The sequence below is a fragment of the Propithecus coquereli genome, unplaced genomic scaffold (genome assembly GCF_000956105.1).
Source record: "Propithecus coquereli isolate 6110/MARCELLA unplaced genomic scaffold, Pcoq_1.0 Scaffold789, whole genome shotgun sequence".
Taxonomy (NCBI): Eukaryota; Metazoa; Chordata; class Mammalia; order Primates; family Indriidae; genus Propithecus; species Propithecus coquereli.
In genome coordinates, this window is record NW_012154051.1 from 427,231 (window position 1) to 451,530 (window position 24,300).

The window sequence follows — 24,300 nt, forward strand, 5'->3', positions numbered from 1 at the left end:
GGTGAGTCACCGTCTCCCGACACTCCCATTGCCTGTCAGATTGCCAAGGTAACTGTAAAATACTCCTCGTGTCTTACACTCCTCACACTCTCTGACGTGCTCCAAGCCATGTTTCAATCTTTTATGCCACTCAATCCTCAATTCAACATTCCATCCCAGGAGGAAACTTGTTATCAGCCCATTTCCCAGATGAGAAGGATGAGACCCAGAGGTGGAAGAAGGCCTTACATGGGAGGACAAAGCCATGAATTGTGCAGCAAAGGGGTGTTGGATGAGGTGAAGTGAGCAGCAGCCTGGCAGTTGGGAGGCATGGATTCTGCACTGATGCTGCCCCTAACTTGCTGTGTGACCCTAGACAAATCAGTAACCTCTCTGTGGCTTCAGATCCCCCATCTGTTACATGGGAGGGGGTGGAGTGGACAAACCCAAAGCTCCCTTCCAGCCCTCACAGTGAATAAACTGGTAATAAAGACGTGAATTCTCTCGCAGACATGTCACCTGATTCACTGTGAAGAGCCACATGGACTTCAGAACTCCATGTTGACAACGCCTGAGCTGGGCATTTGGGCTCCTGATGGGGATGTGACCGCTGGTTCCCAGAGAGAGCAGGCCTCCCCCTCCTCTTCCTCTCCAGAGGGATGCACAGGTCAGGGGAGCTTCCCAGAGATTCCAAACCTGGATGGAGCAGAACACGTGGGTGAATAATCCATGGGATGCCTTGGATCTGACAGTAAGTGTTAGGACATCATTGGTAGCTATAAGCAGATGATTCCATCTGCTCAATATCTCTGGGTAGCTTCTCATCGATCCCTCTTTGGGACACTTAATGTATTTTGTCCTATCGTCAAACTCAGTCCTAATTGGGGAAAACAGAAAATGTGTTTTAGACCCTCCAGCAGCTTCCCATTGCAATCAGAATGAGACCCAAGCTCAGTCACAGCCTACAGGTTCGCCCTGATGTAGCCTCACCTGTTTCCAACTTCATTTCCTTCCACTCTCCTACCCTGCCCCTCCACCTACCTGCACAGGTGTTTCTGTTCATGTAATATGTCAGCTTGTCCCTGCCTCAGGGCCTTTGTACTTTCTCTTTCCTCTCTCTGGAATGCTTTCTCCTCTGAAGGTTGCATGGTTAGCTCCCTAGGTCAAATGGCACGTCCTCCCAGAGGCCTTCTCTTCTCATTTTCCTGACCCCTCCCCCGCCATAACATTGCCATGTTTTATATTCTTCATAGCACTTAACATCAATGGGTCTCCCAGTTACTATCTTCTAGATCCCTTGCTCCCTGCCCACCTTTCACCCTAGGAAAGAACTAAGGCCCATATGCTTTCCATGAATAGGTTTAGCCTCCACTAATATTTCCTTGTTTCAGAACCAAAGATGATGTCTGACTCTTCGTTCAGGGCACTATAACTGGCTGTTGAATGACTTTCTAATCCCGACCAGCCTTCGTGAGGGGGCAACGTTGGTGTCACTCGGGTCACTGATTAGAAAGACGACCCATCCGTTAAGCCTCCTTTCTCTTTTGAAAAATAAGCTAAGAAATGGGTCAGCAGCCCCATCTTCATACAGGAAGAAAAGCGCATTACATAAACATTGTTCAAGAACTTGCAACCTCAGCTTAATGCCCCCCTTCCATATCCCCCATCACTTGCAAATCCTTGAGGAAAATAAAACACAGTATCCCAAAGTCTCCATCCACAAAGCTGACGGAGCCTCCTAAATCAAATGCTCAAGACTCTACTTTCGGATGCTTGCTTTCGAAGGGGCTTCACGTTCTCTGTTGGAAGCAGGCCCTACATAATCATTCCAACAGCGAATTCTAGAATAATCTGAATGAATGAATGCACCGCCTTTAATCCCCTGCGCTGTACATCCCACTACCTCCCTACGACGGACCACACCGAGACTTTTCCGCGGCTCGCGCTGTTCTGAGTTGCGCGCGGCGGCCGTTCCAGGACCGCGCCGGGATGCGCGCAGCTGAGCATCTTCTGCATCACTCGGACCGGACGCAGGTGCGCTCCGGACACAATGTCGCCCGCTCTTTCCATTCCCGCAACCGACACCGCGCAAACGCCCTGAGACCGCAAGGGCAGGCGACTACATAGACTATGCTGGGAGAAAAAAAAAAATCGCCTTCTCTTTTTTACCTGCCCAGACAATTCAGCAATCACAGCCGCATCATTCACGTCCAGTCAAGCCAATCACTCGCGCGGCCCGGGAAGCACGTGACTTCCTTTGCTTCCGGCCTTTAGTAAGGTAGGTGCTCATCGTTGCCAGGCCCGGCGCTAGGACCCGGGAATAGCTACTCCCGCCGTGCTCACAGGATTGCCCGCCCCCTTTCTCGGATTTCAGCCAATAGGAAGCCAGCAGCTCCGCAGGGACCAATGGCGAAGAGATCTTGCGGGGCCAGCCGGTGACGAGCGAGCAGAGCGGAGGCGGACCGCGGGGTGGGGTCACGTGGTGCGGCGCGCGCCGGCGCGGGGGTGGCTGTCTGGAGCTGACTGGGCCTCCGGGCCGGCGGGCCGCGGGGCCGGTGGCCGCCGCGAGGGATGGGGCTGCCGGGCGCGTAGGGGCCATGCCGCCCGGGCCCCGGGCCTGCCGCGTTCCGCGCCCCGGCTGCCGCGCCCCACGTCCGCGCCGTGATGGTGAACCTGGCGGCCATGGTGTGGCGCCGGCTCCTACGGAAGAGGTGGGTGCTCGCCCTGGTCTTCGGGCTGTCGCTCGTCTACTTCCTCAGCAGCACCTTCAAACAGGTCAGTGGCCGCTCGCCTGCTCTCCTTCCTTCCCTCCCCGTGTTGTCTCCGGCCGCCCGGCTTCTGCAGCGGCGCCGCCTGTGCGTCCGAGGGTCGGGAGGGGTGGGCATTCCTGTCCAGGTCTCGGGACCGGCGAGGGGTCCTGCCGGTGTCGCTGCTCCCTGGGGCGGGACGGCGTCCCTAGGCCAGCGCAGAGTTGGGATCCGAACCTTGTGCCGCGGTTCCTTCAGCCGTAGTTATTGCCTTTATTAGCGCCGCCGTGCTTTTCACCTGCCAGGTCCGGTGCTAAGAGGGGGCGTGGATTTTCTCACTTGATCCTCGCGGCGGTTCTGGGAGAGGTGGGTGTCCCTGTATTGCAGCGCGGGAGCCCAAGATCGGAAGAGATCGAAACAGCTCAGCCAGAAGACTGGCCAAGACGCGAAGCCAACGCTGGCGTGGTTGCCTTTCGTTTAATTTGGGGACTCTGTGGTCCTCCTGGGTGACTCAACAGGACCCACAGAGTTCCCTTTATTGGCATTACTTCGTTGGGTCGAATTTTCTTTTCATCTCTTCCCCACCCGCATCGCTTTTCTTCCACGTGAGAATTTCTGGGAGAAACGGCAGGGAGTTTTGGTGAGAAATGTTACCCAAACCGTTAATAAGCTTGTTTAGAACTTCAACTAGGGCGCTTGGGTTTTTCCAAAGGATAAGCATACCCCAGGGTGCACCCGGGCTAGCCCTGAGCTGTGCTGTTGTCCAGATGTAGTTATTAGTTATTAAAAGCTCCCTCTTCACTCACAAGGGTCAAGTTTGTAAATATATAAATGAATCAAGCACGAATAAAACTGTATGATCACTCTAATTGTAGCGGGTTGGCAGGGGGGCTATGAAAAAGGAAGATAGGGAATTATATCCCACTTTCCGCCTTAGGCAGACAGAGAGGCCGAGTGTTGAAAGGCTCTTTCATTTGCTAGGATGTGTCGTGGGTGATCATGTGAATTACCTGGCTTCTGACTTGTGTTTTCTGCCACATCACAGACACTTCCTTACAGTCACATGTTGTCCCTCCCTTCTCTGTCTGGTGGAGCCCTGAATGGTGTTGTGCACCTGGCCTCAGTCCTCTGCCTTCCTCTCTACTGGACCTGGTGATTTCTGGGGCCAGTGTTTAAATACCAGCTGTGTGCTGTTGATACCCCAGTCTAGGCCTGCCCAGAACCCCCCCAAATTCATCCGATTGTCTACTTGATGTCTTTTTTCCCCCCAATTTTTTTTTTTTTTTTTTTTTTGAGACAGAGTCTCACTCTGTTGCCCAGGCTAGAGTGCCGTGGCGTCAGCCTAGCTCACAGCAACCTCAAACTCTTGGTCTCGAGCCATCCTCCTGCCTCAGCCTCCCGAGTAGCTGGGACTACAGACATGCGCCACCATGCCTGGCTAATTTTTTTTTTTTATATATATATAGATTTTTAGTTGTCCAAATAATTTCTGTCTATTTTTAGTAGAGACAGGGTCTCGCTCTTGTTCAGGCTGGTCTCGAACTCCTGACCTCGAGCGATCCACCCGCCTCAGCCTCCCAGAGTGCTAGGATTACAGGAGTCAGCCACTGTGCCCGGCCCCCCAATTTTTTTTATTGTGGCAAAATACAACATAAAATTTACTATCTTAACCATTTTAAAGTGTGTAGTTAGATGGTATTAAATGCATTCGTAACATTGTCAATCACCTCCGTCCATCTCCATAACTCTTCATCTTGTAAAAATTAAAACTTTATACTCATTAAACATTATTCCTTATTCCTCCTTTCCCCCAGCCCCTGGCATTCACCGTTCTAGTTTCTACTTGATGTTGGTTGTGTTCGTGCTTGGCCAAAAGCAACTCTTGATTCTCCTCTAACAACACTTGTTCCTCCTCTAGTCTTCCCAGTCTCACTAAGTGGCATTACTGTTCACCAGGTATTTCAAGCCACAGATACTTCATTCTTTTCGTTCTCTCACTCCCTACATCTAAAACATTGGCTCTGCCTCCACAGCGTATCCTGAATCTGTTCATTTGTCCTAGTTGTCACCACTGCCATCCTAGGCCAAGCCACTGGCATCTTTTGTCTGGACTATTACAGTAGCCCAGCAACAGCCCTCTGCTTCCTTTCTTGTCTTTTGTTTGTTTGTTTTTTGAGATAGGGAGGGGCTCACTCTGTTGCCCAGGCTAGAGTGCAGTGTTGTCATTATAGCTCACAGCAACCTCAAACTCCTGGGCTCTAGCGATCTTCCTGCCTCAGCCTCCCAAGTAGCTGGGACTACAGGTGTGCGCCACCATGCCTGGTTATCTTTTCTATTTTTTGTAGAGACAGGGTCTCGTTCTTGCTCAGACTGGTCTCGAGCTTCCCTGGCCTCAAGTGATCCTCCGGCCTCGGCCTCCCAAAGTGCTAGGATTATAGGTGTGGGCCACTGCACCTAGCCTCTTTCTTATTTTAATTCTGTATCCAACAGTAGGGGTGATCATCTTTAAAAAGATGGGATCATGTTCTTTCCCCATGTATCATTCTCAGATAGATCTCTAGATTCTGTTCCAGGATCTCCTCAATGGTTGAGTGTTTTTTGTCATTTCAGGTCAGGCTAACTATTAGTTCTTCAGGTCAAACTTTTAAATTTTTTTAAAAACTTTTTGACTGTTTCACACCCAGTTTAAAACACAAACACATTGTACAGCTGTACAAAAATATTTTTTATATCTGTATTCTATGAGCGTTTTTCTATTTAAAAAAATTTTTTTCTATTTCAACTTTTTTGTTAAAAACTAAGACACAAACACGCCCATTAGCGTAGTCCTGCATAAATCCAGGATCATCAGTATCACTGTCTTCTGCCTCCACATCTTGCTTTCTTTTGTGTCCTTCAGTAACCCTTAAATACTCTCTTCAGATAGTTGACAGATTTATTCTTAGTCATTATTATTTTGCTTTACATTTCCCTGTCGGTGAAGTTGAACATCTTACTGGTTTTTGGTAATTTGACCGTTCAGCTCTTTATATTGGTTTATCGTTTTCTTTGACCATTTTATTGTTGGGTGTCTTTTTGTCACTTTGTAGGAATTCTTTGTGGTTAGGGGTATTGTTCCTTTTTGAAGGCTCAGGTTGGGGAATGGATTCAGGTCCCCCTGATTTTAAAGCCCTCATTCTTTTTTTTTTTTTTTTTTGAGACAGAGTCTGGCTCTGTTGCCCTGGCTAGAGTGCCGTGGCGTCAGCCTAGCTCACAGCAACCTCAAACTCCTGGGCTCAAGCAATCCTCCTGCCTCAGCCTCCCGAGTAGCTGGGACTACAGGCATGCACCGCCATGCCCGGCTAATTTTTTCTCTCTATATATATTATTAGTTGTCCAGATCATTTCTTTCTATTTTTAGTAGAGACGGGGTCTCGCTCTTGCTCAGGCTGGTTTCGAACTCCTGAGCGCAAACAATCCGCCCGCCTCGGCCTCCCAGAGTGCTAGGATTACAGGCGTGAGCCACCGCGCCCGGCCTAAAGCCCTCACTCTTAATTCATACGCTTTGTGATAAAAATGAAACAGGCGTAATGCAGTATTAGGTTTTGCTTGCACAGTGTTTTTTAAAAATGGGATTAAAAATGTATGAGATTTCATACAAATGCTTTCTTCTAGCTTCTCTCAAAGTCCCAGGAGATCTGTGAGCAGTAGGTCTGCATTCTGGTCTGGCAGCAGTCAAGGGGCACTGAGCCGAGCTGCGTCCTTTAGATCTGGGATCTGCTATCTCCACTGGGCCACTCCAGTCACTTACGTCTTCTGCCTGACCTCCTGTGGTAGTCATCAGGGTTGTTCACAAGGGCTTCGTCCTCATCTGTGCACGTGGTGGGATCAACTCCCACCCTCTTTGAAGGTAGGAGTGGCCTGTGGCCTGCTTTGGCTAATACAATGTAAACTGTCACTTCCAGGCACAAGCTTTGGGTGGTGCTTGTTCTGTTCCCCTACCGCAGTGATCGGGGAGGCCTACATGAAGTGTCAAGGGGGAGCTTCCTTCAGCCTGAGAGACGGCTGAGCAGAACACCTCGGCTCACCCACATCAGACTTGTAGCATGAGCAAGAAACAATCCTTTGTCCCTCAGCCCTAAGCTATCACTAATCTACTTTGTGTTTCTATAGTTTTATCTATTCTGGATATTTCATATAAATGAAATTATAATGCGTGGTCTTTTGTGACTGGCTTTTTCACTTAGCGTAATGTTTTGTATGCATCTGCCACATTTTGTTTATCCATTCATTGTTGAGGGACATTTGGGTTGTTTCCACCTTTTGACTGTTATGAATAGTGCCCTTATGGACATTTGTTTACAAACTTTTGTGTGGACAGGTTTTCATTTCTCTTGGGTATATATCTAGGAGTGGAATTGTTGAGTAGATATTAACTCTATGTTTAACTTTTTGGGGAATTGCATGACTGTTTTCCAAAGTGGCAGTGCTGTCTGCAGTGAACTTTTAAGAAACTACACTTGTCAAATTTTGGTGTAGTATTTGGTGTCAAGTATGATGTAGTATTAGCCATGGTTATCTGCAAAAGTTATTATAATACTGCACCCTTTCTGACTGCACGTCTCTGCGAGGTAGATTTTCTTCATACATTTCAGCCACACAACGTACTGCAACAGATTGGATGTGGAGGTAGGGCTGAGGATCCAGCTGTCTTCCATCAAGCCAGTCATTGAAAAGGTGTGCAGAAAATATACACATTGTGCCTCTTCTCACTAATTTTTTTTTGAAAAACATATTTTGTCACAAGAAAGTTAACAATGTAATGAGTTCATTATTGTTATTTTTAAATGAATAAATACTTCATCTAAAATAAATATTTTGAGAATTTATGTTTTAATTTTCAATATGGTAAATATGAATAGCCATAACTCACATAAACCCACCTATTGGGATCCTTGGTAATTTTTAAAAATTTTATTTATTTATTTATTTTAGAGATGGGGTCTTGCTATATTGCCCAGGCTGGGCTCAAACCCCTGAGCTCAAACAGTGCTTCTACCTTGCCTCTGGAGTAGGGGTCCTCAGTAATCTTTAAGAGTATGAAGGGTCCCAGGACCAAAAACACTGAGCCCCACTGCCCTAGCCCATGCCGACTGATACTCTCCTGCATGCATTTGTTTGCTGTCCTTGCGAGGTTCTCCTTTCAGTTTTGGTCATCTGCCACTCACCAGCTGTGCGCTGGGAGGGCGTTCGCCTCATCTGGCCTAGCCTCAGGCTCTTACCTGTAAAATGGAGGTGGTGGGGTGGAGTATGCAGGGTTGGGGGTGTTTATCGCTGTTTGAGAAGAGGCTATGAAAACTCGAAAGCTCCATGTGATCCTTAGCTCTGCTTCCGTGAGACTATGAACTCGTGGAGCAGATGGGGCAGCTTTTGCCTAGAGAATAGTTGATTATCCTCTGCTGCTTTGAATTCCTCTTTTCTTTGGTTTTCATGTTAATTAATGCTTTGGGGGATAATTGAAATCGTGGAGATGGGAGGCAAGAGAAATTAGCGATGATGGTGAGGATGCCATTGGGGGAGAGGGTTGGGAATGGTGAGTGGTGCCAGGTGACTTGGATGCGTTTATTTAACGCATGTTTAGTGAACGCCAACTGTGTGCTAGGCACTGTTCTGCCGCTGTTGGAGACAGAGCGTGGGCAAAGCAGTTGAAGTCCCCACTCGCCAGGAGCCTATATTCTGCTAGAGGGTGAAGAGGAGAGATAGTAAACACGAAAAATGATTTCGGATAGTGATTTATGATATGAAGAAAACAAAACAGGATGACATGATTGAGCGGCAGGGCAGGCCTAACCATGTGAGGCATTTGACCTGAGATTAAAGAACTCCAATCTTGGCGTCAGAAGGGTCCTTAGAGGTCCTCTCGTGTGACTAAATGTTCTCATACTTGTTCAAGTGGTGCAGCTCCTAAAAGTCTCGGGACTATTTGCATAACTCCTTGAAAATATAATAACATCTTCAGCTTTAAAGTAATTAAGTATGTAAATTGGTGTCAAGTTATATACTATCTGAAGTAGAATAAATCATAAGAATTGCTAATCTGGTGTTTTGTTTTTCGCTGATTACTAAATTACATACATATTTCAGGAAGTTTGTACTGTATTACACCGGCTGGAGGAGGGGAACAGTAACCATAATCTCACCAACCAGAGGGATCCACTACTTATATTTGGGCATATTTTCTTCCTGTCATTGTTTATACTTTTTATTGTTCATATAATTGAGGTATATTGTTTCTTTACTTAACATGTAAGCATTTTCCCTGTCTTTAAAAGCTCTTCATAAGCATAATTTTTTATAACTAAAAATTTCCATTTTCGAGCTGCACCTAGCCATTCCCCAAATACTAGACATTTGGAGTGTCTCCCGGCCTTTATCCCCACCCCTTTTGTTGAGACTCCTAAGCAGATCTTTTACTGACAGCAGTGCCTTATGTATAGTGCTTTGCTGCTTACATGGGACATTTATCTCATTTGACTCTTGTGATAACCCCTGAAAAATACACGGCACAGTTATTAACACACCCCTTTTAAAATCAGGGGCAAAGTAACATATATTAGTAATAAAAACATTTCTGTAGCTCCTTACAATTACAAGAAAGCTCCTGTGTAGTTTTGCTCCTGCAGTGTACCCCGTCTGGACATCTGTCATAGCGTCCACAGTGGTTGATTGTGCTGATTTATGTACCTCTTTATCAACAGCTCTGAAGGCTCTTTGAGAATAGAGAACCTGATTACCTTTTCTCTGTATCCTCGGCATTTTGTAAGAACTAGATACCTTTGAATCTTGAATGAAAAGAAAATATATGGGGCAAAGCTTAAGATTGAGACAACCTGCTAGGGTAGGTGCAACAGTCTAGGAAAGGTTCAAAACCCCCTATCTGATGGAGGAATCCCCTCAGCACCCCTTCAGCACACTCTTTGCAAGACTGAGCCTTGAGAAAAGCAAACGCTGCTGTTGGGTCCTCTCTGCCTCGTACTCACGCTATCCTTTCGGCAAGGACTTGAATATTCATGTTTGAAAACAAGTTCAAGTGCTGGGAGAATTGCTTTCCTGTTTACTAGGAATGTAGTTAGTGACAGAGGTCCTTCCAGGATGCACTTGTCCATGAACTCGTGTTTTCTTTCAGGAAAAATAACAGACTAGCTTGAGAGTAATGTTAAGAGCACTGTTAACCTTGTAAGATCAGTTTACTGTACTTCGGTCAGCCTCTTTATAGTCTTCATGGCTATAATTTATCTAGGGCCGCATTTGCAGCTCAGTTTAGTTTGCACGTAGCTTGATTATGCAGTTAACTGATAGGGTCCCGGCAGAGCAGAAGAGTATGAATTTACAGGTGGTTAAGCAGTATGCACCTAAGCGATTTGTCCCATATTCCCAAGACTCCTGCACTTAGCTCTTCTTCTCGCACTAACGGAGGAATACAGATGTTGTTTTTGTGTAACCTGTCCTGTTCCTGCTAGTGCCAGCTCTTCTAAAAGAAAAGGGAGGCGCAGAATAGAAATTAAAGCCACGTTGGAGGACTGTTTTACACTTGATAAATTAAAGAACAGAACCTAGCACTGGCAGGGCTCTGAACACTTTTATTTAGATGCTGGTAAAATATTGCCAGCAAATGTAGGTACAACTTTTAGGAAGTTATTTGGCACTATATAGCGTTTGCTACAAATTATTCAAGAGAATAAAAAGAAAGCTCCACATTTTATTGCAGTACTGTCTATGGTAACAACAACCTGGGCCTAATGTTTATCTGTAGAAGATGTGTCTACCAAATTATGGCACATCAACATGATGGATTATTACATAGCCTTGCAAATGTGATTATCGAGATAATGTAGGTACTTGGAAATGTTTTACTATCCAATTAGTGTCAAAAAGAGCTGAATGCGAAGCATCCTGATCTGTATAAATGCTGAGGTCAAAGGCTAGAAGTTAATATGCAAAAACAAATATAGTTTTATTTATGTAATGCGATTATGGACAATTTTTATCTTTTCATGTTGATAATTATTTTTATTATTAACATTTTATTTTGGAATAATTATAAATTTAAAGAAAAGTTGCTAGGATAATACAGTGTTATCAGACTCTTAACTTAGTTTCTTCTATTGTTAATGATAATCATGTTTTTAATGTTATTTTAAATTAAAAATAATATTCCAAAGATGATTAAAGATAATAATCGCATCTGTGCATTCCATATTAATGGTTTGTGGTACAGTAGTTTCCCCTTATCTGTTCCAAGACCCCCCGTGGATGCCTGAAACCGTGGATAGTGCTGAATCCTACATATACTGTTTTTTCTGTCTGGTAACTGAGTGCCTACTAAGTGACTAATGGATGGGTAGCACATACAACATGGATATGCTGGACAAAGGATGATTTATGTACCAGGCAGGGTGGAGTGGGCCAGCAAGAGACGAATCCTTTTAATTTATATTGTGAAGTTCGGATTCAGTCAAAAGACCGCTCTCAAGGATTCAGAAGGCCACAGGCTCCCCGCCCCTGACTGGTTTAAGAACTTTGAATGGATATCATTTGTGTCTAGGTCTGGTTAAGAGTTTGGGCGTTTAGTCAGTCATTTCTCTGTTACTGGGTTTTCAGGATTTGTATACCATTTAAACTATGCTGTAGTAAACATCCCTGTACACCCCTGTACGCTGGTGTTTTCTGTAAGATGGACCTCAAAAATGTTTGTTGGGCCAAAGTGTATGTAGATACATATTTTCAAAATATTAATAGCTCTTCCCAGATTCCTTTCCTAAAGAAATTTTAGTTACCATAAAGCTCTTTTCTGTTTAAGTATATAAGCTTTTTCATCAAGTTTTCAAGGTTAGTTTTTTTTGCTTAAAAAGCAACACATGACAGAGCATTCTTAATGGTTAAACCACAGAACTCTGTTAGAATGGTGAATGTTTAAAGTACATTAAAAGCCTTTGAGAAAGTCTTTTATAATTGTTTTGTTTTCCAATAATCAGTGGAAGCATTCAGAAGATGGCTGTGTCAAGCTTGGCTTACTAGTATTTCCTGGCACTTGGGCACCTCCCTCCTTAGTTTCCTTAGTAGTATAGAAAAGTCAGTTTTGAAAGCTGACTCCTACCTGACACAGCCTCCAGGGTAACTCTTCCCTTTGCATGTCTGAGTAAAGGGCTGGCTGCCCAGGGTGTGTTCTGTAAAGAAACATGTTATAAGGGTTGCGTACTCAGTAGTCTTTCACAGAAGAAACTTGCGAGTCGACATGCTTCATCTTGCCCCTAAAGTCACCCTCCTAATGCAGTGTTCCCCTGTGTTCCACCTAAGTACCTGTAATTGCAAATGAAAGGGACTTTGTGCTCTAGAAGTCTGAGATGATAGTCACAAAAAAGTTTCCTCTTCTCTTTTAAAAGTATATTCAAATTTTGCATTCTGTTCCACAGTATATTTGTTTTAGTATAAAAAGTATTTTAAATGACTTGCCATGAGAAAAAAAAAAGTCCAAAACTTTTCCCCTCCAAATTTTTCATAAAATTAACACTTTTATACACATTTATAATGTACACATCATCCAGGGCCGTGCATGTAAGTATGCCAGTTTGAAGCATATCCCTAACTTACTACTTTCTCCTCCAGGTTTATTTTATGACTTTGGCTCAGACTTTGCTTATACCAGGAGAGTGCAGATTCCTGTAATGCACGCTTTTTTTATAGTGTTTCTGTCGTCTTAATGTAGTTTGTATGAAAAATTGGTGAAATCGCAAGAAAAGATACTTTAACCTTCTCATTTATGGTCTTTTTGTAGGAGGAGAGGGCGGTGAGAGATAGGAATCTCCTCCAGATTCAAGACCACGATCAGCCCATTCCATGGAAAGTGCAGTTTAACTTGGGCAATAGCAGCCGGCCGAGCACTCAGTGCCGGAACTCCATCCAGGGGAAGCACCTCATCACGGACGAGCTAGGTAAGGGTGGCGGCCTTCCTTTCCTGGCAGTCAGCAGATCGTACACTGGTGGGGCCATCTTGGGGTTTTTGTTTTAATAGGGATTCCTCTACAATGCACTTTTCTTCCTTGCCCATTGCTAACATTTCTCACATCTTTTTTGTCTTTCACACCCTCGTCATCATTCAAGGGTCCCTTCAACATCAGAGAAGCTTAGTTTGATACCTCCAACTCTTAAAAGTTCCTTGTGCCTGCAACTTACAGTATCAGTACTATGTCATGCATTGGTCCCTAGGCCACTTCCTGACAATCTCTCCCCAGCCTCAGTATTTTCTGATCTTTTTTCTCATCTTGATGGTGAACTCTGTAGGATAAGAACTCAGTGCTCCCCCTTGGTAACCTGAATAAAATCCATATAGTGTTGGTACTCAGGAAATGTACTTGTTGACTAACTGACCAGATAATTTCAAATGAATTATAAACTCATTCAAAATGTGTTACTCTTACAGTGAAAACATAAGTCTGTTTGATAAGGTTTTCTTGTGTCCTTTTAAGCTATTGGAAAGGAGATTCCTACCTGGCGGAGGCAGTTAGACTAGACAGCCGCTCTAGCTCTTACTGACCACTTTGTGGTTGCTCAGTCTTCCCAAGGAGAGACTCCTGCTAGTGCTTACCCTGCACTGGTTGTGCTCCTATAATGTGCTGGGCACTGGGCTAAAAGCATTCGTTGACTATCTCATTTGATTTTTGCAACAGTCCTGTGAGGTACCCTGATCATCATTTTATAGGTGAAGACGTAGGCACCAGGAGGTTAAGGAGCTTGCCCAAGATTGCCAAAGACTTTTATAAACCAAAAACAATACCATTATCACATCAAAAAAAGTAACAATTTCTCCTTAATGTCAGATATCCAAACAGTATTCAAAGTTCCCTGACTGTTTTACCAATTGTTTTTTTCTTTTTCAACTAATGGTTTGCAAGTAACATGGTTTTTCTTTCTTTTTTTTTTTTCAAGAATAAATTTTGCCCTATTTTAAAAAGTCTTCGAACAAATGGATTGTGAAAGTGACAATACCGAAATTGCTACAGGTGACATTGTATTAGGATCTTCATCTATACCTGATGAACCGAACTTAATGAAGACACGTGCTGTGTTTAAAATGAAAACCACAGGCATTATGGATTTAAAAAAAAGCTTGCATTTCCTGCAAAATAAAAAACAAATCTTTTCCAAATAGATCTCAAAGTCATTAAACCAGAGATGAGAAATGAAGAGTCAGAGGAAAACTACCCACCTAGGGTAAAAGAGCTGAAAAATTTTGTACAAAAATGCATTCCCAACTCAGCAGTGATGCCAGTGACAAGCTCTTTTTAAGGTCACGCCGAAAGAGCAAATCATATAGAAAATGACGTGATTTTGTTGTTTTGTGGGTTTTTTTTTTTTTTTTTTTAAACAGTGACGTTTATCCAAGGGTAGTTACTTCTCAAGATGACACAGTCAACAGGCAGACCTGTGACTAGGACCAAGTGCCTTGACTGGAAGTTCAGGGCTGATTTCTTACACAGTGTATGATATTCAGTAAGAAAACATGAAATTGTATGCCTTGACTTTTATATTTAGCGTTGGGTTATAAACACTGTCATTTTCTTTTATCATCGCTAGCAAATGAATTTTTTTATTAATTTAGGTAAGACAAAGACTCTCAGACTCCTCGAATAAAAAGTTCTAAGAATCAGTCAGTCAATAAAAATCTAAGAGCTGTAAGTTTTATTTTACCTCCATGAATATGGGAGAAAGAAGTAATTTAATAAAGAAAACCTTAAGAATTTATGCCTTTTAGCAGGCAGATTCCACCATGAGTAGTGACAGAGTAACACATTATTAAATAAGACAACCAATTGCAGTTACATTCAAAGGTTGGAAGTTAATTTTCCAGGCAATAGCAATGGATTTTGAAATTGTGATCTTACAGGACTTTTTGTTGGGAATAACATTTGAATAAGTAGATCTATGATGCAAAATGAGAGAGCTTGAAGAGCTCGCTTTCACCAGAAGTTAGACCTGCAGTGTCAAAGCTGAACACCGGAAGTGCACTGAGAAGAAAAAGAAGGCCCGAGATACTGGTGCTTATAATATGACAAAGGAAAGGACAGAAAGATAATTTCAAGTGTAATTTAGGACACATAATATTTCACACCTCTGTCGTTTGAGAAAAATGCTGGCTTATTTGGATTTGTTTGTTTATAATCCCTGTAAAGAAAATGAGTAGAAACAGTTAAGAAGAATCTCAGGAAACATTTACTAGACACTAGACACTAGAATCATCCTCTCAGTTTAGAAGACAGAATAACATAATTAAACAATAACAACAAAAGGCACCGATTTCCAGGTATCTGGGATCTGGTTCTCTCAAGGCCTCGGTTGCCCAAGTCTTAACTGAGGGCCCTTTTAGTTTCATAATCATTATTCTACTGGTGCCTCCTGCTTTTGCACAGACTTTGTTTTCTAGAGTACTTTGTGAAAACAACCTCGTACTTCACCAAGTCCCATTCTCTGAGGATTAAGAAGCTGGGGCATTCGGACTGGAGCGATGCTGGGAGCAGCTGCTCTGCACCTGTGCTCTTGGGCGCACACCTGGGAGTCTCCCAAGGGCCAGGTGGTGGCCCTCACGGACTGATCCTTACATTTTTCTGTCCCACTCCCAGAAGGATGTAGAGAAATGTCTGTATAGCAGCTCTGAACAATAAATGAGCTTTTGTAAGGAGATTTTCCCCTAACACTGAGCATGAATTGACTGGGTTGGAGGGAGTGTGTGTACACAGATGATGAGATTTATAAGAAGTAGTAAAGGGAGGTGGGGGGTTTTCTGTTCCTTGAGTATTAGATAACTGCGTTCCCTAATGCTGAGGGGTTGTTGGATCCCCGGCATGCGCATGTATAAAACAGCCTAAATCAATGTATAGAGGTTAAGTGTAGAAAATCCTCCAAACTACTAAACAAGCAGCAAGCGTTTAAAAGATATATTTGTAAAGAGTGGTTTGTTTGTTTGTTAAATCTAGAAGGATCTCACTTTGTGAATGAATGCCTGGTTTTTCCTGTTTTCAGATTTTTGCTCAAAAAACGATGCCATTTTTCTTCAGGCACAGATTCGCCTGCGTAGGTTAGTATAGGAAAACGTAGGCGTGGCTCGACATGGTGATGAGCTGGAACATGTGACCGCAGACTAACCGCTGGCTCTGGGTAGATTGCGATGTGGTGATGATGTGGGAGTCCCTGCTTCCTGCGAACCGCTGCCTGGAGGAAGCAGTCGCCAATCACGTTATGTCTAATTTCTGGCTCTTTGGTGCTTAGGAAGCTCCAGATTCTGTTCTCTGCAGGCAGTACTTTCACTGCCGCTTCCCCGTCATCCCTGCTAGACAATTGGAGGAGCTGCTGGTTTCATGCTAAGGTCAGTCTCTGACTTTCAGGATACGTTTGCGAAAGGAAGGATTTGCTGGTGAATGGCTGCTGTAACGTCAATGTCCCTGGCACGAAGCAATACTGCTGTGACGGCTGCTGGCCCAACGGCTGCTGCAGCGCCTACGAGTACTGTGTCTCCTGCTGCCTGCAACCCAACAAGGTAGGGAGAGTTGCTTCTTGTTCTACATCTCCTTTTCTCTTTTGGCCTCTATTTTAGGATGAACGTTAGACTCTTCAAGTGAGGTTCTTTTGAAAATAGAACTTAGAAAGGAACTTTGTAGATGTCAGAAATTGCTGCTGCATGATAGCCTTTGTCTACAAGGAAAGGAGGTGGTTCCCAGTTATGCCAATGGTTCTTTTGCAGAATGGACCATTGTATTGCTAATCAGACATCTAATGAATAAGATAGGCAGCATTCCTGCTGGCTCTCTTTATCCCCACTTCTTCTCTCCCTCCGTCCCTCCCTCCCTCTCTCCCTCCCTCACCTCCGTCAGCATTCTCTTAGTTTAGGAGAGATAGCCAAGGTCACCTTGTGCTGGCTTAGGTAATTTATTACAGGCACTAACTTTTGTTTCCATAGCAACTTCTCCTGGAGCGCTTCCTCAACCGGGCAGCTGTGGCATTCCAGAACCTCTTCATGGCAGTCGAAGATCACTTTGAGTTGTGTCTGGCCAAATGCAGGACCTCATCCCAGGTCAGAAGCTGTGATGTCTCTAGCTGGGGGATGGTGGGTGGCAGGGGAAAGAAGAAAACTTTCAGGTATACACTGGGGTCCTTTCGGTGGGGCGATACGGAAAAGAGATGCAAATGAAACCATGTCACACTTTGTTTAGTGTGATGACAGTATTCAGAATATTTAGATTTTTACAAATTAGGGAAAGTAAAGTGTTTATATTAATTCAGTGTCTAATCAGCTTGCATCTCTTTTATCTGGTTGGCACATTTGCACTTTAAGTGGAAGCTTAAAATTATTTTTAAGTCTGGGTGGAGTCCTAATAGTCCAGCTCCTAAGAGAAGTTCTCCTCCCTGTCTTTAACTGAAATTTGACTGAGGCTTTCCAGTAACCACTCATTTAGAGTAAGTAGCAATTTGTTCTGGGACCGAGTTGTGGTTTAGTTTAGGGCTCAAGGGGATGGGGCAGGTGAATGTTTAAAAATTCACGAATAAATCTGTAGGTCGTCAGGCTCTCAGTGCGTATTAGCATGCTGTCGTTAAATGCTTTGCTCTGTGGGCATTAGATACTGTCGCACCTGCTGCTGAAAGCGTCTGAAAGTCTCTCCCCTTTCCATCACTCCGACCCTCGGCTCTCTGCTGTTGTGCTTGGGCAGTTGTCTAGCTGTCTTTGTGAGATCACCAGACGTGCTTATTATAAGAGCACACTCCTGGCTTCTATTCACGGTGTCTCCAAGATTTTGCTGGCTTCCTCTGAGCCAGTGGACTCGTTTGTCATTCTCGGGAGCCCTTGTAGCCTTTGCCAGATTTCCGTAGTCCACCTTTTGATTTCATGCCCCTCTTCTATGTCTCTGGTTTGTTCCAAGAGCATTCAGTATCATCTGGTAAATGTTTCGGGGATTGTAATGAGCGTTTGAAAGCATGAAGAAATTCCTGATGGTCTTGTTTTGCTGGAAGAGCTTTCCACTTGAATGGGCTTTGAAGGAAATGTGGAGGAAGGCGGAACACATGACTCATTTCGATTCAGATTCTCTCTCATTCTGAGAAATGCTAGAAAAGGCAAAGTATTTTCTTTCCTTAACTGATAAAACTCAGGGATTACTTCCAATCTTGAGTGAAGCTACTACGCTTTCGGACTTGTTTTTTTGTTTTTTTTTTATTGTAAAAAGAGATTTCCCAATTGCCATTCCATTTGTTTTGATGACAAATTGTATCCCAAGAAAGAGAAGATCTGGCTATATGTCTGTTAAATGGGATTAATATTTACAGTGCAGTTGCTCAGCATTGGTCTTGGGCCAATTAATGAACTCCAGACTAGCCAAAAACTCAAGTTGCTTGTATGAAAACAAATTGCTGAAAAGTTAGCCGTCAGGAATGATTGTCTGCTTTAAAGCACACTTCCAATTTGCTTAGCCAAATGAGGCTTGTGTGGCATTGTAGGATTTGGCTTGTGCATCGGATTTTTAGGTACATAAACTTTACAAAAGCGGTTTGAAGTGCATCTGCCTGGTGTCTCTGCAGGGTTCCTTACCAGGAACTGGGCATCTTTGAAGCACAGGATCAGATGCAAAAGACCAGTCGCATCTTACTCTGTTTCAGGTATTACAATTTGAGGAAAAGGAGAGTTGTCTTGAGTTGCCCAGGTCATAGCTAAATTGTTAAAAACTCACTGGCGCACATAAAAAGAAACAGTTACTGCAGTGAGGTTTTATGTCCGCTCTCATGCTCTTCGTTGGCATTCTGTGTTTAGCGTTGTTCTTTGTTCCAGAAAGTGCCTTGGAGCCTTTAGTGACATTTGGAGATGGACTCGGCCAGCCTCCTGCAGGGACAGTCTGACAGCAGCCCTGCTCGACTCCCGCTTCTCTGAGAGGGAGGCGCGCGAGACTCCGCTCGCTCTCACCGTGCTCTTATCTTCCTTTTGCCAACAGAGCGTGCAGCACGAGAACACCTACCGGGACCCCATAGCAAAGTATTGCTATGGAGAAAGCCCGCCCGAGCTCTTCCCCGCCTGACGGGTGCAGCAGACTTGCTCCCGCGCGGGCGAGAAGGCCCCGCCAAGGACCTTGCCTCCTGGAGCCAGACTTCAGCGCCTGGGCTAGTCCGCCGGGAGAAGACAAAGGCAGTGCGAGGAAACCTTGGCTTTGACCACTTCTTGTGTCGTAATCTTTGGCTTCGCTCACCATCCAGGCTTACCAGATGGAACTCTTCCGTAAAGCCGCTTGGAACCTCCAGCCAGTCCCATTCAGGAAAGATAAAGTTAGGCCGAGCTTGTGGTGGTGGTGGCGTTCTTGGATGACTCAACCCTGGGACCTGCACAGGGACCTGTGGTTTGTGTTCATCGGGGCCAGGTGTTCACTTCCAATTTTGATCCAGGCCTTTTCACTGTAAAATTATTTATTGGATTCCTTTGGAGTAGTGGGGAAATTACAGTGTTTTATGTAGGAAAATGTCTTGCCATTCTACTTGAATATATTCAAGGAAAGTATTTTTGTTCTTGTGTTCTTGAGTTTCACGAGTTAAATCATCCCTTCACCCAGATAAAATGTTTTGTCTTTTAGGAATGTGATTTTTGGTAGTTATTTTTGTTTTTGTTTTGACAACATCTTCAAGAGTGGACCCTGAACACAACCTATTAACCACATCCTAACATCTAAAATTATCTAAAAACTCAAAGACACTGTTCTGTTCTAATCCTGTGCAAGGTTTTGAGCAGTTGGCACCATGTGCCTGCCCTTAGGTTCTGTTCTAGTGGTGCTTGAGTGTGCTCATGTACCCAGCGTGAGAGCACTGTTTTAGCCAGAAATCTTGACATACTGTCCTGACTTAAAGGAGTTCTCATTTCCTTTGCCACTGTTAAAATTACAGTGATCTGCTTAGCGAGGGTATAATGGGAACCTCAGGAAAGTCATAGGCAACCTTCTTCCCCGTCCTGTCCATAGAAGCCCAAAGTTAAGGCAGTTCCTAAATGGGGATGTATCCAACAGTTTGCTGTTTGTGTTCGTTCTTCATTTTCAGCTTCAGGGACTGTAACAGGTGTAAATGTTCAGTTTCCCTATGATTTGCAAAGAAGAAAAGAAAACCCAACTTTCCATCAAACGGCTGTAAGACATTTTTAATCTCCCTTCGGTGGGAGATGTGAATGATCATCATGGCTGGAGAATGCGCCCATGTGGGTTGCTGGTGTGTCCCGGGTCCACGTGCATAAAGTGCTCCCATTTCCTGCTGTGACACTGACTCTCTCCAGCGCACGCCCTGGAGCCTTTGGTCCTAAGGTCAAGACACTGTGCCCCTTGAATAGCTCTTTGATTCCAGAAGTCACATTAATGTACAACTCTTTCCTAGACTCCTTCACTAACCCCAGGATTGAGCAAGGTCTTTTCCATTTTTTTTGGTTGTTGAAATTATTGACCTGGGAGCAGGGTGCTAGTTTTATGATAAGTTTTCAACATTTTTTTTTTTTAGTGGAGGTTTTTCTTTGGGCTATACTTGCCTTCGGTACATATCTGTAGTAAGTAGTGGTAACTTTCCTTAACTTCCTCATACTACCTCTTACACTTACCTTCCCAAAGTAATTGCCCTTCTAAATAAGTTTTCTTAGAGAGTAAACTGTCAGGCAATTTTTAAATATTAGATCCCAAGAAATCTATTCTGTTTGTATTGGACTTTTCAGATTCTGTGTGTATTCAACGGTACTAAATCAAAGTGTGTGAAAGGATTGTGGCGTGTCTACATGTTTCATCAGTCTATTCTTTTTGGTAACTCGATGTGGAATTTGAGTGTCTGTCCTCCCTTGGTTGACATTGGTATCAACCTCTCCTCTGAACTTATTTTAACTCTTGTGCAATATAATGCAGATTTAATGTGAACAGTTTATATCAGAGGTCAGCCTTGCCTATTCACTGGTCCTCTCTGATTTTGTACTTGAGTGTCACATTTTACACTTTCAGTGTTTTCACAAACAATAGCTACAACCCCATCATGGAGAACTAAGTTTGTTTGTATTTCCACTTTGTAGATGAGGAAATGGTGAGAGGCGAAGAGACTTTCCGAGTCCCTGCTGAGATTGAATGACAGAACCCAAACACACACTTCATCTCTGATTCTGGGTCCCGTCCTCCAAGCACTGTCTCTTGCCAGCTCCAGTGCTGACTCGTAAGCGTCTCCCCTGAGAGCGGATATATTTCAGTTGTCCAGGCCAGCAGAGGGGAGAGTGGCATAAATATCCAAATTAGGCCCATGATCCCAAGATCATTTTCATTTGGCGTGGAATATGTTTTTTGCACTTCAATCAGTGGGGGGCGTGTTCACTGTTTTGAAAATTCCCAGCACTTCAGACTGCGTGATGAAGCCGGGCCACCGGAGCACCTGGCGCACGGACTGGCCTCCCAGCCCGGGGTCCCTCCCTGCTCTCTGCTTCTTCTGGTTGGTTTCTGGTTCCCTCGACTGCCAGATTCTAAACCGGGGATCTTGTGTTAGTTTTGTGTGCCCAGAGCCTAGCAAGGTGTGTTATACATTGTTGGGAATTGAAGAAAAGATAACTAAAGGGATAAAAACACCTTTAGTTTAGGGAAAAATTCATTAACTGTTGAGTGTTTTTAGCTAAAGGGAATTGGGTGGTTCAAAGCATTTCCCCAAATTCTGAATCTTTCATTTTCCATGCTTCTTGCTGGACCCATAAAGACATGTCCTAACAGGGAGGGAGACACACAGTTGAGTGTGGAAAAGGCTCTGAGCCAGGCGGGTACAAAGGAGGGAGTGATCTGCCTTGCTTAGGGCCTAGGACCAGGCCACGCTGGAGCTGGCAGGGAAGGGTGAGTTCTCTGGCTTTTGGAAAAGCAGAGGACAGGACTTGGGAGCAGTGACCACACATCTTCGCATGCTTCCAGAGTCTGACCCAGAGCCTCCTGTAGGTGCCACTGTCAGTGTCGGTCCCAAGGGAACCGTGGGGAACAGTTGCATAATTTGCGAGATTCCAAACACAGCTTTTCTCATCCTTGGGATTTGCAGCTAAATCATCAATGTACAGGGATACTGCTGATCTGGTGTTCTCTTCATAGGCAGGGCAGAATCCTGCCTCAGAGTTAGGAACTGCTGCTACTCAACTAACAGTGTGGCCTTGGGCAGTCTTTCCGCCGAGTCTCAGGCCCTTCCTCTGTAAAATGGGGTCATAGCATCTGCTGCTCAGGGTTGTCGTGAGGTCCCTGTGAGCAGGGGACCAGTGCTAGCAAGAAGTCAGTGTCTGCAGCTCAGCAGGGGGCCGTGTCAGGTGGTAGACATGGGTAGGCACGAGTGGGTATTACAGAGCTCTTGTTATTTTCCTTACTATTTTTAAAATAACTCATGCTAAAGATTAAACATTTGAGATAATTCAGGAATATGTGAAGCCAAAAGTCACAATAACCTAAAAACATACAATCTAGAGATAAGCACCACCCCCATGAATTTTTCCAGGCAAAAATGAGAGCACTTTTTCCTCTTGAAAACAATTCTATGACGAATATACATGTTATATCTAGGCCTATGTGATAATTTTTAATAGCCACATGGTGTCAATTTTGTGGATAAATAATATTATTATTAATCTCCTGCTGAGGACATTTAGCTTGTTCCCAGGGTTTGTTGTTTTGCTGCTGTAAATAATGCATTGATGATACATGCTTTTACATACGTGTTTGTGTGCTCATCTGAACTATTAATATTTTGACCAATGTATAGTCACCTGACGTTTATGGAGGGTTTGATCATTTCGCCATACTCCTGATAACCCTGTGTGATTTGTAAATGCTTTGCTAATGATCTGCGTGTTCTCATTTGGATTTATTTTCTAGTGAGATGAAGCCATTTGACGTTGTCATTGGCCATGTATGGTGAATTGCCTATTCATGACTTGGCCACATTTTTTTTTTCTTATTGATTACAATAGAGCATTTTTAAATGAAAGAAACCTTCAACCCTTTCTCTTTTCTTTTTCAGTCCTGTGTTAAGAGCAAGTAACTCATGTTTACAAACTAACCTCTCCAGTTGATCTAGGGCAGTGGTTTCAACCAGGGGCAATTTCACCCCCCAAGGGACATTTGGCAATGTCTAGAGACATTTTTGTCACAAGAGGCGGGGGGCTGTGCTGCCGGCCTCTAGTGGAAAGAGGCCCAGGACGCTCTTGGACGATACCGCAGTGCCCGGGACAGCCCCCGTGACGTAATTACCTGGCTGTAAGCGCGAGCAGGGCCGAGGTGGAGAAGCCCTGCTCGGGGTCATCTCTCCCCTTTGGCTGAGCAGAGGCACTTGGGTAGCTGTGCGCTGACTCTATTATTTCCCTGCCCTGGCTTTCTGCTGTGCTGAAGTGCTGCTGATTAAATTACCCTGAAATCCCCACAGGACACGTTACTTCCTAGCAGGTCTCTACCAGCCCTGCGCTGCCTCAAGGAGCGGCATTATTACTCTGCCACGGTGTCCTCGCTGCGCTCAGCGACTCTGCCAAGTGCAGCCAGCCTCCCGTCTGCAGAGTGGACGGAGGCTCACAGACACCCCTCTCCCCTCCACAGCAAGGGTGGCTGTCCCCAGCCCCTCGCCAGCAGTCCTCTGGATGGAATGACTTTGAGGATGGGGTTGGGGCAGAGAGAGGCGTGGGCCTGTCATTACAGATTCTATTTAGGAAACTAGTCATTCTCCTAAAAAAGGGGATCTCGTGAGTACAGAGTGACAATAAAAACAAAGAAGATAGATTATGGGAGGAGCTTTTCCTGCCTCTCTGGCGTGTTGGTGCTTTGCCTTCCAGCCAGGGCCCTTTCCTGTGTGTGTTTTTTTGCAGTTCGCTATTGTGTGAGTGCAGTTTTGCGTACCAGCGTCTCTCCTTTCGATCACGGGTCCGCGACGTTCCTTACCCAGTCTGCTCTCACAGACGGGAAGTGGAGCAAGTGGCCCTGCCTGCGGGGTCTGCAGAGCCGGGCAGCAGCCTGGTTACGTTCCCGCGGGCCCACCCCGCGTCTCGACAGAACCTCCACGGTGTTCCGTTGTCCAGCTAGATTAGTTCCTGATGTCAGCATCGAACTGCTGGACTATGTAAAATGAAAGTACAGCTTTTAATCCTGCTATAAAGAAAACAACTTGCCCGTTACAACCAATGGGCACAGCAGTTAATTATTCAAGTATTTTATCAGGAATCCAGTTTCATTGTTTCTCGGGACTGCGCATTCTGAGACAAGATGAACCAAAACGTATCCCTAATAGAAATGTGCTGTTTCTAAGTGGGCATTTTTGAAGTTTTTGACGGAGTAGTTTCTTCTTGGGATTTTTTAATTCATAAATTTCTGATGCAAGGTAGAATAGGTAAGCTGATCATCATGCATCCAGATACCCCAAAATCAAAGTTGGTGTTGGCCAAATGGGAAATCGCCATTATCAGCAATTCAAGATTCCAGACTTCGTTGGCCACCTTTCACTACTCACTATTCCTAAGGAAGACAGGGAGACAGAGTGGGGTCCTGTCCTACAG

The 24,300-nt window shown here is 44.5% G+C and overlaps 2 protein-coding genes across 5 annotated transcripts in view; one reads left to right on the forward strand and one right to left on the reverse strand.

Annotated features, from left to right (window-relative positions):
- LOC105825190 (RING finger and transmembrane domain-containing protein 2) overlaps nucleotides 1-2,228 on the reverse strand; it is a 58,008-nt gene extending 55,780 nt beyond the window's left edge. The window contains exons 1-2 of the mRNA XM_012662896.1: nucleotides 2,149-2,228; nucleotides 499-675 (exon numbers count right to left, since the gene is read on the reverse strand). Coding sequence (XP_012518350.1) covers nucleotides 499-522 — 24 coding nt within the window. The 5' untranslated portion in view covers nucleotides 523-675; nucleotides 2,149-2,228. The remainder of the gene's footprint in view (nucleotides 1-498; nucleotides 676-2,148) is intronic.
- Nucleotides 2,229-2,486: 258 nt separating this feature from the next.
- The window catches only part of LOC105825188 (chromosome unknown open reading frame, human C12orf49), a 131,327-nt gene continuing 109,513 nt past the window's right edge, over nucleotides 2,487-24,300 (forward strand). Inside the window, exons 1-5 of one of the 4 annotated variants that reach the window (XM_012662893.1) lie at nucleotides 2,487-2,754; nucleotides 12,541-12,697; nucleotides 16,145-16,296; nucleotides 16,717-16,830; nucleotides 18,737-19,306. In XM_012662893.1, the coding sequence (XP_012518347.1) occupies nucleotides 2,644-2,754; nucleotides 12,541-12,697; nucleotides 16,145-16,296; nucleotides 16,717-16,830; nucleotides 18,737-18,820 (618 nt within the window). In that variant the 5' untranslated portion in view covers nucleotides 2,487-2,643 and the 3' untranslated portion in view covers nucleotides 18,821-19,306. Of the gene's footprint in view, nucleotides 2,755-12,540; nucleotides 12,698-16,144; nucleotides 16,297-16,716; nucleotides 16,831-18,736; nucleotides 19,307-24,300 lie in introns of those variants that run through there. The other 3 variants (XM_012662892.1, XM_012662891.1, XM_012662890.1) reach the window with 3 other exon arrangements.